Raw genomic sequence first — 15468 nt, 5'->3', positions numbered from 1 at the left:
ATTTAAATCGTTTATTGTCAAGTTGGCTTCCATATAACACCCAGAGCTCATCCCCACAAGTGCCCTCCTCCATGCACCTCTCCCCCCTTCTCCTCTCCCCCTCCCCCATCAGTTCTGGGTTTGTTCTCAGCATTCAAGAGTCTCTCATGGTTTTCCTCCCTCCTTCTCCCCAACTATTTTTCCCCTGGTTTGAAGTGTTTTAGCACAGCCTTGGACCAATCAGTGGCTGACTACCAGGCAATACACACAGAGGGGCGACTCCTAGCAAGCAAGTCAAGACATAAAAGTAAGAATTGAAAAACGAAAATATGGAGCAGGGACATTAGTGGACACACAACACAGGAGAGACATTTTGTTGTCTCTTGGCTAGAAATTCACCCTGGGATTATTAGCTCTGTGAAAAAGAATACTATTGTTTAAATGTTATTTAAACTGAGGCTTTTAAATACTGTTTCTTGGCCAAATGTCACAATGTTGAAGTTTTTGAGTAGAGAGCAATGAATAATCACTGCAACTGGAAGGGATTTCCCTTGCTGATTTCCTGTGTCTTTATGCTCCTGTAGGATACATGGTTCATCACAGTTCAGCTCCTACCACGTCCATGGTTGCTCACTCCCAAGGATAGCTTCTCCACTACTAGGGTCCTGCAATAGCCTGTTACGTAAGCATATAAAAGTCTTGAATATCAGCACTGTCAACTAACCTGACCTAAGTGACATTTACAGGGCAGTGCACACAACTGTAGCAGAATACACATTTTTTTTCAAGTACACTTAGAACAATTTCCAGGACAGGACATATGTTAGTTAAGTCATGAAACATATCTCAATAAATGTAAAAGAATTGAAATTATTTGCAGCAAGTTTTCCAGCCACAACAATTAAATTATAATTCAATAACAAAAAGAAATTTGTTTTTTAACGTTATTTATTTGTTTGTTTATTGTGTGTGTGTGTGTGTGAGAGAGAGAGAGAGAGAGAGAGAGAGAGGTCAGAGAGACAGGGAGACACAGAATCCAAAGATAGGCTCCAGGCTCTGAGCTAGCTGTCAGCACAGAGCCCGATGCGGGGCTTGAACCCATGAACCACAAGATCATGAACTGAGCCAAGACGGACGCTTCACCAACTGAGCCACCCACATGCCCCAAGAAATTTGGATATGTAGTCTCGTGCTTTTGGTGAGACATTTTGCTCTGAATAGCTTTTCTGAACACTGTAAAAAGAATATTCCCCACAGTGCTGAGAGGAAAGTATACAGCGTTAATGGTAATATTAGAAAACAAAGTCTCAAATCAATAATGTAAGCTTCCACTTTAAGAAACCAGAAAAGAAGAGCAGATTTACCTCAAAGCAGGCAGAAACAAGAAAATGATAAAAATCAGAGTAGAAATCTATAAAACAGAAACAAAATAGAGAAAAATCAATAAAACTAAAAGATCCTTCTTTGAAAAGATCAACAAAATTAATAAGCCTTTAGACAGACCAAGAAAAATGAGAAGGCATAAATTATCAATATCAGGATTGAAAGAGAAAGTTAGTACTGATCTTTCAGAAATTGAGAGGATAATAAGGACTATTTGAATACCTTTCAGTGTTCAAATGATAAAAACTTAGGTGAAATGGATAAATTCCCAAAAAGACAAAAACTACCATAATTATTTTAAGAGGTATAAAATCTGAATAGAAGTGTAAGAAATAAAAATTTAGAGTGGTAATGAAAAATATTCCCATAAAGAAAATCCCAAACTAACATAGCATTGTATTTTTTAATGTTTATTTATTTTTGAGAGAGAAAGAGACAGAGTCTGAGCCCAGGAGGGTCAGAGAGAGAGGGAGACACAGAATCAGAAGCAGACTCCAGTCTCTGAGCTGTCAGCCCAGAGCCCGATGTGGGGCTTGAACTCACGAACTCTGAGATCATGATCTGAGCCGAAGTTGGACTCCCAACTAACTGAGTCACTCAAGCATCCCTGTAACATTGTATGTTAACCTTACTTCAGTAACAAAGAAAGAAAGAAAGTCCCAAGGGCAGATGCTTCACAGGTAAATTCTAATTAAAGAAGAAATAGTATCATTCTTACATAACTCCTTCACAAAACAGAGGCAGAAGGAACACTTCCCAACTTACACAATGAACCTAGTATTACCTTGACACCAAAGCCAGCCAGATAAATACGTTGTGAAAAAATATACTATAAACTATAAAACTATGGACCAATATCCCTCATAAACATAAATACAAAAATCCTTAATAAAATATTAGCAAGCCAAATCTAGCAACATATAAAAAGGATTGCCCAACATGAGCAAGTGGAATTTATCCTAGAAATATCATGATCATGTCAAAACATACAGAAAAAGCATTTTTAAAAAATCTAACATCCATTCATGATGAAAATTCTCAACAGTATAGAACTCTAATGGAACTCTTCTCACCTAATAGAGTCTCTCTAAAAACCCTGCAGCTAATCTCATACTTAATGGTGAATAACTTATCCCTTCTTCTAAGGATCAGGAATAAGACAAGGATGTCAGTTTTCATCAATTCTATTAAACGTTGTACTGGAGGCTCTAGTCAAGGCATTTAGAAAAGAAAAAATAAAGACATAGATATTAGAAGGAAAAAGAAGGAATAAAATTGCTTTTATTGACAGATGACATGATCTTGTATATAGAGAATTGACAATAATCAACAAAAAATCTACCAGAACCAGTTTAGCAAGGTTTCACGATACAAGATCAAGGTTTAAAAATAATTTTATTTGTATGTACTAGCAAAGACCAGTTCAAAAATGAAATTAAGAAGGCCACCCTATTTCCAGTAACATCAAAAAGAATACAATACTTTGAAATACATTTTCAAAGAAGTGCAAAAACACTACTGAGAAAGTACTGAATATTTTTTTTTAAAGTTTGTTTTTAGGAGAGAGAGACAGACAGAGAGGAGAAAAAGAAAGAGAGAGAAAGAGAGAGAGAGAGAGAGAGTTGTGGAGGGTCAGAGAGAGGGAGAAAGAGGATTCGAAGTGGGCTCTGTATTGACAGCAGTGAATCCGATGCAGGGCTCGAACTCATGAACCATGATATCATAACCTGAGTCGAAGTTGGACGCTCAACCAACTGAGCCACCCCGGTGCCCCAAAAGTAATGAAGATCTAAATAAAGAGAGAAACTCTAGACTCAAAATTGACATGTAGAGTCAATGCAATCCTTGTCACAGTCCCAGCAGGTTTCTGTTTTGTTGTTTGTTTTCGTAGAAATATGTAAGCTAATCCTAAAGTTTACAAGGAAGCGAAAAGGACCTAGAATAGTTAGAAGACTTTTGGAAAAGAAGAAAGTTGAATGATTCACACTACTCAACTTCAAAATGTATTATGAATACAGTAAGTAAGACCATGTGGTATTAGTGTAAGGATAAATCTATAGATAAGTAGAACAGAATTTATAGTTCAGAGATCAGTCCTCCAAATTACAGTCAATTGAATTTTGACAAAGAGGCTCAGATAATGCAACGGGGAATATATGGTCCATTCATTAACTGGTGCTGGAACAGTTTGGTATCATATAAAGAAGAAGGAGGAGGACAGGAAGGAGGCACAAAGACAGCGGTAACAATGAGCCTTACCGCACACAACACATAAAATTTAACTAAGGATGGATCAGAGACTTAAATGTAACAGAGAAAACTAAAAGTTTCCAGAAGACACACAGGAGAAAATCTTGTGAGGCGCCTGGCTGGCTCCATCAGTAGAGCATGTGACTCTTGATCTTGGGGTAATGAGTTCAAGCCCCACATTGGACGTGAAGTCTACTTTAAAAAAAAAAAGAGGGGCGCCTGGGTGGCTCAGTCAGTTAAGCATTTGACTCTTGACCTTGGCTGAGGTCATGATCTCATGGTTCATGAGATTGAGCCCTGTGTTGGGCTCCATGCTGACAGCGTGGGGCTTGTTTGAGATTCTCTTCTCTCTCTGCCTCTCTCTCTCTCTTACTCTCTCTCAAAATAAATAAATAACTTTAAAAAATGACAAAAGGGGGCGCCTGGGTGGCTTAGTCGGTTAAGCGTCCGACTTTTGCTTAGGTCATGATCTCGTGGTTCGTGGGTTCGAGCCCCGCGTCGGGCTCTGTGCTGACTGCCAGCTCAGAGCCTGGAGCCTGTTTCAGTCTGCGACTCCCTCTCTCTCTGACCCTCCCCTGCTCATGCTGTCTCTCTCTCTCTCTCCTAGAAATAAATAAAACATTTAAAAAAAAATAAAAAATGACAAAAGATTTGAGTATTTGAATAGACATATCATCAGAGAAAATATATGAATCGCTAATTAGCACATGGCAAGTTGTTCAATGTTATTAGTCATTAGAGCAATCAAAATTAAAGCCATGATGAGATACCAGTACATGCCCACCAGAATGGCTCTAATCAGAAAGGATGACAATAGTAAGTGTTGATAAAGACGGAGAGCATCTGTAACTCTCACATACTGTTGATGGGAATGTAAAACGGTATAGTCTCTTTGGGAAAACAGTTTGCCAGTTTCTTAAAAAGTTAAACAAACTTATCATATGACCCAGTGATTCTACTCCTAGATATCTACCCAAAAGAAATAGACTTGTATATGAATGTTCATAGTAGCATTATTCATAATAGCCCTAAACTGGAAACAACCCAAATGTCCATCAACTGTTGAACAAATCAACAAAACTTTGAATACTCATACTAAAGGTACTAAATGGCACTAAAATGGAATAAAACTACGGATACACACCTGCTCCAATATGCATGAATCCTGAAAACATTAGGTTTAATAGAAGCTAGACACTCAAGATTATGTATTGTAAGAATACAGTCATATAATTTCCAAAAAAACCAAACGCATAGAAACAGCACATTAGTGATTTCCAAGAACTGGGGCATCACTGGAGTTGATTTACCTTTTTGGCAACTCTCTTGAGATGATTTATGAATGTCTCCTGCTAAAGTTTCCAGAACTGCCCTAGTCAATTCCCTTCCTAAGATTTCTATGTGCAATTCTTTCCAAAATTCCATTAAGTATCTTAGTTGTCTTCTCACACATTTTTTAATTCATTTAGGGTAGCCAACATGGGTTGTACGCATGTCCTAGTTATACCTCTAAAGCTTCGGTTGTGCAATCATTTCTTGCACTTCATGAAATAACCTTGCGATCATTCCTTTCTGATTAAGCTATTTAATTTATTTAAAATGTTTTTTAATGTTTTATTTATTTCTGAGAGAGAGAGTGTGAGCAGGGGAAGGTCAGAGAGACAGGGAGACACAGAATCTGAAACAGGCTCCAGGTTCTGAGCTGTTAGCACAGAACCCAACGCGGGGCTCGAACCCACAAACTGCGAGATCATGACCTGAGCCGAAGTCAGACGCTCAACCGACTGAGCCACCCAGGAACCCCTAGAGTAATTTCTTATAATTAAAAAAAAAGTTTTGCCAAATGATACGTTTTCAAAATCAGCCCACTAGAGACACTGAACAAATCAAGAGCTCTGGATTCTGAAAGATGAGGGTGATGTGGTTACACACAGGAAAGACTAAGTTTCTGCTCTTATTTCTGGAAGAGTCCTATTTCAAAACACACTATACACATGAGCACATATGTACACACACAGAGTGCACTCATGCACGCAAAGCTCTTGCTACATTTCTGATTCTTTCTAGTTATTAACCTTGTTCCCAGCGCTTTCTCGCTATGTTCGGTCTATGGTCAGCAGTCCTCCTTCAAAGGCTATTTCTAGACCTTGCCTTACTTGACATTACTTCTAAATTATTCTCTGTCAAAATTGCCTTTAAAATTCTAGAGAGCAGATCCACTGAAGATCTCATTTGTTCAAAAAGCCAAATGAGACCAAAGTCAGCCCAGCCTCTTGTAAGCACAATCCACACTCACCGACGTAGCTTCACAGATCCAACATTTTCTTCCTATGGCCGAACTCTCCAGACTGCTCCCTCTACACTCCAACTCCTGGTTCTGAATCCAAGAAATGTAAAACTTCTTTTGTTGTTGTTGTTCATTTATTTGTTGGAGTTGATCTTTCTTATTTTTGGTTTCTGGTTTGCTCTTACGGTCCTCAGACTGATTGTGAGAAGCTGTCTCTGCCCTGAAGCTTTGTCACTGCTTCTCTCACTGCTTTAGAAGGTGTCCGGTCAGCAGGCAGATGAAACCAAGAGGCCTAAGTGATGAAGAAATATCTCCAAAAGGTGGCAATGAGAGTGTTTGCGGAGGTTGGAGACAGAACATGGTATAAAGGTTGAATTTCTTTTTTTTTTCCCCCAAAGTTGATTTATTTATTTTGACAGAGAGTGAGAGAGAGAGAGAGAGAGAGAGCATGCACTGGAGTGAGTGTGTGCAGGATAGAGGCAGAGACAAAGAATCCCAAGCAGGCTCCGCACTGGCAGTGCAGAGCTTGATGTGGGGCTCAAACCCACAAACCGTGACATCATGGCCTGAGCTGATATCAAGAGCCAGACACTTAACGGACTGAGCCACCCAGTCACCCCGAGGCTGGATTTCTAAAACGCATGTAAAAATGCTTCCAGGGTGCACTGGTTTGGCATTGGCTGACCTGGCAAGGCTGGGACAGGCCCAGGACTGGGGAGTTTTGCTGGAAGATTTACAGAGGAATCAAGGAAAGTGATGCCGTTGCCTTTGTTTGTCTAAACTGGTTCCTATTGCTTTTGTCTCCATAGTCACGTTATATTTACCAGCGGGCACATTTTATCCCTGATTTTGTCATCTTTTCAGAATTCGGTACTTCCGTCATTCTTTCCTCACTTCTCACTTTTTCCTTATTAGAATTTTTTCTTCCCTTAACTTTCGTGACTATCCTCTCCCCTGGTTTTCCTCTCAGCTTGAATTTGTTTGTTTTTGGCTCTTGTTTGAATCCCTTTAATGTTGCCGGCTGCACTTCTGCTACCCATGTGTTTGGCATAACTGTATCTACCTTCAAGCTTAAATCACGTACTGTATCTTAGTTCTAGATATTTTCTGTAGATTTCATTTCAGAAACTTGTCTATAATAGACCTCAATATTCTTTGCTCCTTCCTCTCGAAGCTGCCCTTCCTTCCTATTTTTGGTCCTAAATTACAGCACTGTTACACAAGCCCCCCCGCCAGAAACAAACCCCTCCCTCTGCTTTACCATCAACCGTAGATAGTAAATGTGCTAAGTATTGCTTTAAGCATGTTCTAAACCACAGGTTCTCAAAGCAGGGCTCTCAGATCACAACAGCAGCAACAGCACTTGGGAACATGTCAGAAATTAAAGTTTTCAGGCCCCACTTCAGACGTACTCAGGATGAAGGCAGCAGTTTGTTTTAACATGCCATCTAGGTGTCTTTGATGTACACTGCAGCCTGAGGACTGCTATTCTAAACTTGGGATTGTTAACCTTGGGGATCCATGTTTGGGCTTCAGGAGGACCAAGAAACACGTGTAATTATACCTAAAACTGAGTGTATTTCCATACATGTATTTACAAGTGGATAGCTTTTAGTCCTTTATTTTCCTTTTCTTTTATTATTGTTTTTAATGTCTATTGTTGAAATAGAGACAGGGTGTGAGTAGAAGAGGGGCAAAGAGAAAGGAGACACAGAATTCAAAGCAGGCTCCAGGCTCCGAGCTGTCAGCACAGAGGGCTGGAACTTGAGGACAGCAAGATCGTGACCTGAGCCGAAGTCAGACAGTTAACTGACTGAGTCACCCAGGTGCCCCATTTCCTTTTACTTTTAAATGGGTTCAATGCTTCCGCAATTTGGGACTGTTCTTTGATTTCCGGGACTACCACCACTTACCCTTTGATCTAGTTCTCTTGCCTTTAGTCTCCACCCTTTTCAATGGATCTTCATTTTTTAAATTAATTTTTAAAATATTTTCTTTATTTCTGAGAGAGAGGGAGAGAGAGAGCATGAGCAGGGGAGGGTCAGAGAGAGAGGGAGACACAGAATCTGAAGCAGGCTCCAGGCTCTGAGCTGTCAGCACAGAACCCAATGCGGGGATCGAACCTACAAACCGTGGTACTGTGACCTAAGCCAAAGCCAGATGCTCAACCGACTGAGCCACCCAGGCGCCCCTATGGGTCTTCATTTTGTAGTGACAATGATATTCTAAACCACGAACCTCATCATGGCCATTCTTCTGCTCAAAGGCCTTCAATAACTCTCAATAGCATATAAAGTGTATAATAAACTAACTTCTTAGCATGACGAACAGCACCCTTTCATCAAAGCTTATTCTTTTCCGTGCATCTGAATATTCTGGATCTCACTTGGATTCTCATACCTCCCTGCATTTGTATATTCTGCATACTCAGTCTATAGAATTCCCTTCAATGCCTCGCCAGTCCCCCATTCCCCTTAGCCTACCTAATTCCTGTTTGAGATTCAGCACAAGGCGTATCTCTTCCGGGAAGTTTATGTGGCCCTCTTATATACTCCCAATTTTTGTCTGAGCTTATCCCTCTGCTAGTAGGTTTCAAATGTTCACTTAAGACCCTTATACACTCTCAGAAATTATTGAGGACCCTGAGAGATTTACAGGATATCTATCCATATTTACCACGTTAGAAATTAAATCTGAGAAACTTATTTCAAAACTTATTTCAAAACACTTATAAAATGATATGTTCATACAAATGATGCATTTTTATAATAAAATTATACTTTCCAGGGTGCCTGGGTGGCTCAATCGGTTGAGCATCCGACTTCGGCTCAGGTCATGATCTCACGGTTTGTGGGTTCGAGCCCCGCGTCGGGCTCTGTGCTGACAGCCAGCTCAGAGCTTGGAGCTGCTTCGGATTCTATGTCTCCCTCTCTCCCTGACCCTCCCCTGCTCATGCTGTCTCTCTCAGAAATAAATAAAAACATTAAAAAATAAAGAAAAAAATTATACTTTCCAAAAAAGAATTTGAGAAGAGTGGAATTGTTTTACATTTTTCAAACGTCTTTCATGTTTAGCTTAATAGAAGACAGCTGGATTCTCCTATCTGTTCGTGCATTCAGTCTGTTGAGATATATTTTGGTTGAAACATATGAAGAAAATCTGGTCTCACACAGATAAGGAGTTGGAAAAGGGAAAACTATTTTCAATGCCTTTCTAGATAATTCTAGATATTCTTCTTTGATACCACACCAAACTAGACATATGGTAGTTTCTTAAGAGTGCAGTCGCAGTGTGGACTGAGTCTGAAACTGTATCAATTAACTTTTTGTATTCTACGTTAAGATGCATAGATCTGTCTTCCACTTTGATGACTCATTCGATTTTGTAATAGCATGCACTGGTTATTCTGAAAATAGTTGTTCATTGAGTTGTATAGGTCTTCCAAATGCTCACATATTTTAGTACATAATGTCAAAAAATACATGTGTTAATAACGCTAGTATTTTTTTAACAGAAAAGACTTTGCTGTAAAGCGGTAATGTAAGGGGGTGTATACAGGTTTTACACAATTTGTATTTTTGTGTGAATACTCAATCACACAAGTGCTTTTTCTGGAGAAAACTCTTACTTGGACATGCATTAAGTACTTAACCATTTTTTCACACATATTAAAAAGATGTGAATACTAGGGTGAAGATTTAATGAAAGTAATATTTACTCCTTTGTCAAGGACACTCTTAGTTTATTTAAACAATCTTTTTTTTTTTAATATATGTTTATTTTTGACGGAGAGGGAGTCAGAGGGCAAGTCGGGGAAGAGCAGAAAGAGAGAGACTGAGACACAGAATCTGAAGCAGGCTCCAGGCTGTCAGCACAGAGCCTGCTGCCGAGCTGGAGCTCACACACAAGATCATGACCTGAGCAAAAGTCAGGAGCTTAGCCAACTGAGCCACCCAAGTGCCCCTACTTAAACAGTCTTAAATTCTGTATGCTATGATTGCAAGGAGGAGAAGAATACAAAATATACCACTCTCCGTGGGTTTTGGTGCCTGCCTTGATTCCTACTAAGGTGCCAGCAGTTTAACCTTGTATTACTTTTACAACGTTAGAGCAAATGCCAACAGAGTGAAAAAGGTCAACAAAGTCTTAGCATTATATTGAAAATTGCTTTGACCTTGCCGAAGGACTGAAAAGGCCTTGAGGACCCTCGGGGTTCTGAGGATGGCATTTTGGGAGCAGCTGCCCTAGTTTCTCATACTGGGTTGTCCCTCATTAGGTTGCAAGTTCTATGTAGACCGTCTGTAACTGTCTTTTATGTGCCCTTGCCTAACAGTGTCTGATATGTAACGCTCAATATTCATATCTGCGAAATGAGCGAATAAATGACGAATAAACAACCACTGCAGAGCCTTCATCTTACTGCCTTCCTTCTTAATTCAATCGGAATTTAAACGTTGTGTAAATTTTTCCAATGTGTTTTTTAATCAAGACGCCGACCAATGTTTTCAATAGTTGGGGTGCGGAAGCCTCCGGTATGTGATCGAGACCTGCGACAGTTTGGTCAAGTATTAGACTCTCATTCCTCTTTCACAGCCCGGGACCCGCAGGCCAGGCCACTTGGTTCCCCATTCCTACCTAGGGTAAAGACTGGAAAGACCTGGGTCTCCTCGTTTATGGGAGCACAGAAATTAGATTCAGAGGAAGCGGGGGCGATGGGGAACCGATAAAAATTCTGACGAGTACAAGACTAACAGGAGCTAAGGCCTCGGGCACCCAGGAGCCCCGGGCTACGGCCTCCACCGACCCGCCGGGTTGCCGGGGCGACGCTTCCGGCAGGCGCGCGCAGCCCTGGGAGCAGGGGAGTTGCGGAATGGGCGGCTAGACCTGCCCGCCTCCGTGAATTCGCCAGCGGGAGCGCGCTCGCGGCCGCGCGTACTTCGCTTTCCCGGCTCCGTCGCTGACGCGTCGTAGACGTTGGGGAGCGGGAGACAGCAGCAGCGGGTCGGGATGAATCCCGGCGGCGGCTTCGGTTTGGCTTTAGGCTTCGGCCTCACCCCTACGGCGGTGATTCAGGTGACCAATCTGTCGTCGGCGGTGACCAGTGAGCAGATGCGTACGCTTTTTTCCTTCGTAGGAGAAATAGAGGAGCTGCGGCTCTACCCCCCGGAGTAAGTGCTCGAGCTTGGCTGGGGGAGGGGCGCGGGCGCCATAGAGACCTCGGGCACCGAGGCGTGGGGGAGAGCGCGGACGGGGGCGCGCGGTGCCCGTCACGTGATCGCCCGGGCTTACCTTGGTGCCCATGTTTGATTAGGGCACCGCGGCGCGGGGCCCCTGCGGTTCTGCTCTCCTTGTTAGATGGCCTTTGGGGGTTAACCTTTGCACCGAGTCCTTACAGAGAATGTAGAGAAGTTGTTTTTTTGGGGTGCCTTTCCGATTTGTGGTCTCCGCTGGGTCCTCGTATTCAGTGTCTCCCCTTTTTCCTTTTTCTTCCCGAACTTAAGATGGCCGCAGGTGGGCCCGGAATAGTCCTCATGGCAAACGCTGTTAGCGTTTTTGCAATGTGAAAATCTCCGAGACCGCGCGGGAGAAACTGTCCACTTGCTAGGGCCTTAGTGTCAAGCCGTTGTTGCCGATTAGAAAGCTAGCGGCTGATGACAAATTGGAATTAGGGCCACCATTTGTTTCTAGGGTGGTGTTCACAAATTTAGCATCTTCTTGGCTAAATCTGACCGAGCCCATCCATGTTGTTAAAGATCATGTCTATTCGCCCTTTTGGCAGCGGATTAAAATTTCCGCTTTGAAGGTCACACTGTCCTAAGTCTTTCAGAAAAAGTATTAGTCGGTTCAGGATTATCTCTGCTGTATGCTCTAAAAGTCTAGATCTTTATTGGCATTCACAGCTTGCGGTCACTTCCCAAGTATGTATTCTGAAGTAAGATTTCCCTTGTGTGGTACTATGTACTCACAGAATTTGTAAGGGCTTACGGGTTGTTCACATCCTTACACGCATAAACTTTTTTTTTTTAAATATAGAGCTTAGAATCTTAAAATAGTATTTTATTCATTGTATCAAAATACTTTGAAGGAGGGGCTAGTAGTTGCCCAGGATTTCTTTCTTTCAAAAGACGAATGTTTCTGACTTTTTGGTTTATTTAATAATGATGTATGTAGATCTATTTTTCTTTCGGTTTCTTATGTATGAGTATATCGCATTGCCACGGAATACGGTATTAGTAAAAGTTGGTATTTGGATTTAAATTTTACTTTTTAAAGTTTTTCTCTACTTTGTCTTCTGAAATATTTAATATATTCGGAAAAGTTGAGAACATAACACCCACGTTTCCTTTACCTCTATTCTTTCTTTACCAGTTGATTTCTTTCTCTGTCTCCCTCTCTAGCTATCTACATCCTCTACACTTCCTCTTTCTTTCCATCTTTTCCAAAGTAGTTGCAGACCGCATGATTATTTTTTTCTCAACACTTAAGCCTCTGTCTTTAGAACAGGTACATTCTCCTACATTACCACAATACTATTAACGTGTAAGAAATTTAACATTGGTATATATAACAAGTAGTGCATATTTTAGTTTAACCAATTATAATCTTTTTCTTTTTCTTTTTTTGGGTCTAGAATATAATCAGAAACGACATATTGCATTTAGTTGCTACCTCTTTTAATGGAGAACAGTCTTTCACCTTAAAAAATATTTCATGACATTGATAACTCTATTTTGTAGTTTGTTTTGTAGAACGATGAATAATCTATCTGGGTTTAGATTGTTTCATATTAGAGTGTTTATCTTGATTAGATTCAGATAATAAATTCTTTTGTTCAAGAATACTTCTTCATAAGTGCATGCACATACATATTTATTGATTAGCCGTGGCATACATAGCTTGAATATCTTATTTAACTTGTGAAAATGCTTTTTATGATCTCTTAATCATTCAGAACGTTTCTTAATAACTGAGAAGCATTTGGAGGAGTGCTGTACCCTTAGGAGTTGGAATCGAGCAGTAAATTTTTTTTCTTTTTTAATGTTTTATTTATTTCTAGGAGAGAGAGAGAGAGAGACAGCGTTGAGCAGGGGAGGGTCAGAGAGAGAGGGAGTCACAGACCGAAACAGGCTCCAGGCTCTGAGCTGGCAGTCAGCACAGAGCCCGACGCGGGGCTCAAACCCACGAACTGCAAGATCATGACCTAAGCGAAAGTCGGAAGCTTAACCGACTAAGCCACCCAGGTGCCCCCGAGCAGCAAAATTTTGTACATGAATCCTTGTAAACTAACCTTGCTTTCAAGGTTGTGGTAATACGGTGTGTCATAGGTAGAAGAAATATATCACAGAATACTATTCAGTGGCAACATAATATCACTTTCATAGTTAAAACCAGGATTAGGGTGCCAATATGCTGCCAGTTATAATCTGAAACTTAGTAATGGGCTGTTTTTTGAAATTAGATGTTCATTACTTGGCATTTAAAAGTCAAAAAGAATAAAAAGCTTTTAAACATAGTGGAGTTAGTGTGTCATAAACTGTAATATATTTTGCAAAATTGTAACCTAAATATAACACATATGGGCCAGGAAAAATTCTTAAATCAGTTTTTCCTTGTGCCCTTATACCTGTTTTTCCAAAATACTTACATGCTTTAAGAGGGTGCTTTCTGCTCTGTAATGAAGTTGTCATTACCTGGTCTTTGTATTAAAGATATATTTGCAGTTTTGAGCTGAAATGGATAACATTGCAATAGTAGTAGTTGTATTGAAGATAGATGATTGTTTTGCAGTGTCTCGGAAACCATATTTTATTATTAATGTTTGGAAGCTGATTAGGGTTTCATTTGTTTTAAATTTGGAAATACATTTCTTTAATAGAAAGGGAAAAATCATTTCTCATTAACATTTTAAGAATTCAGTTGCTAATATGACAATTCACATTTTAAATTTAATTCTTTTGGAATGTGGCAGTGATTCCATTTTTTAATTTTTAAACGTTGAGAATTAGTGTGAACACTCATTGTATATGTTAAAAATTCCCCATTGTGATCTTTTTTTGTGCTGCCACGTTGATAAATATCCAGAAAGTGGTTTGGGGTTTTTTTTCTGCCATTTTTAAAATTTTAACTTGTTGCACAACAAATGAATATCATGTCATGGAAACCTTTTCATGTCAGTAAGAAATTTTTTTGTAGTTTTTTCAGTAACCTTATTTTCTTAGGTATAATGTATATACATAAAAGTGAATGGCTAAACTTACAGCTTGATGAATTTTCACAAAGTGAACATACCTGGGTAATCAGCATCCACATCAGGCTTAACCTGCACTCTAGAAGTTTCCCAGTGTCCCCTTCAAATGACTGATCCCCAAAGAGTAATCCTATTCTGATTTCCAACACCATTTCTAACATCAACACCTATGTTGATTTTTTTGCTTGCTGATTTTCTTCACTTCTGTGGTCTTCAAAAGTATTAACAAGCAAGGGGAAAATGTGTCAACTACTTATTTATTTAGTTAAAAAATTAATAGAATCAGGATAGTCATTTTATGAGAAATAGCGAAAAAGAAACACCCTACATCCTATCAAAACCTCTCTTCATTTCCATGTATTTGCCTACAATCCTTTTTATGTGTGCTTATTTTAATACAGTGTAATCGAAGGATTTATACACTAGTGGTAAACTTTTTTCATTCAGTGTGTAATAAGTATTTTTTTCATATTGCTGTGGTCTATAGCAATAACATTTTAAAGGCTGTAATTATGTCTTAAGTGTGTTTTTGAAATTCTATCACTGGATACTATTGGTTCCTTTTTTGGTGTTTTAAGTCTGTGGGTTTTAGCTAGAAATGTGTATTTTTGATTGTCAGCAATGATAGGAGTGCCTTCTGGCGTTTGGTGGGCAAGTGTAATTCATAAAAAGATCTTAACGTAGGGAAAAACTGCCATCCAAAGTACCACTGGAGTCCTGCAGAGAAATGCGGTTATAAATTATGTGTCAGTTAATGTTTTTATACATAAGTCTCTGTACTTTGTCCATGCTTTGGATTATGTCCTTTTTGATAGATATGAGAGTCCCGGGTATATTACTACTATATATTGGCTTTAAAAAAGATTGTACAGTGCAGTGCCATTACCTGTTTAATGAAAAACAAAATAACCAGTTAGGGCCCACAAAATTTAACTGATGCTCAAAAAGTTGGTTCTGTAATTTCTGTATTAAAGTCCTAGATAGAAACTTCTAATTTTTTTTTTTTGCAAAAACGATTGTAGAAAGTTTTGCAGTTGAAAAAAGAAACAAAGGAGCACCCGAGTGGCTCAGTTGGTTAAGTGTCTGACTTGAGCTCACGTCATGATCTCGCAGTTGGTGAGTTTGAGCCCTGCTTCAGGCTCTGTGATGACAGCTCTGGCTCTGTACTGATAGGTGGAGCCTGGATCCTGCTTCAGATTCTGTGTCTTCCTCCCCCCCCCTTTAAAAATGAATAAACATTTAAAGAAAATGGGAAAAAAACCGAAAAAAATGTTGGATTTAGCATATGAGGTTAAAGTAAAATCTTCCATATTTAGATACT

At 39.8% G+C, this 15468-nt stretch overlaps 1 protein-coding gene across 1 annotated transcript in view; it reads left to right on the top strand.

Annotated features, from left to right (window-relative positions):
* The first annotated feature begins 10780 nt into the window (after positions 1 to 10780).
* Positions 10781 to 15468, top strand: part of SREK1 (splicing regulatory glutamic acid and lysine rich protein 1) — a 38596-nt gene continuing 33908 nt past the window's right edge. The window contains exon 1 of the mRNA XM_039255509.1: positions 10781 to 11067. Coding sequence (XP_039111440.1) covers positions 10907 to 11067 — 161 coding nt within the window. The 5' untranslated portion in view covers positions 10781 to 10906. The remainder of the gene's footprint in view (positions 11068 to 15468) is intronic.

The sequence above is a fragment of the Hyaena hyaena genome, unplaced genomic scaffold (genome assembly GCF_003009895.1).
Source record: "Hyaena hyaena isolate Hyena2069 unplaced genomic scaffold, ASM300989v1 scaffold_530, whole genome shotgun sequence".
Lineage (NCBI taxonomy): Eukaryota > Metazoa > Chordata > Mammalia > Carnivora > Hyaenidae > Hyaena > Hyaena hyaena.
This window is presented reverse-complemented; position numbering and strand designations above follow the sequence as displayed.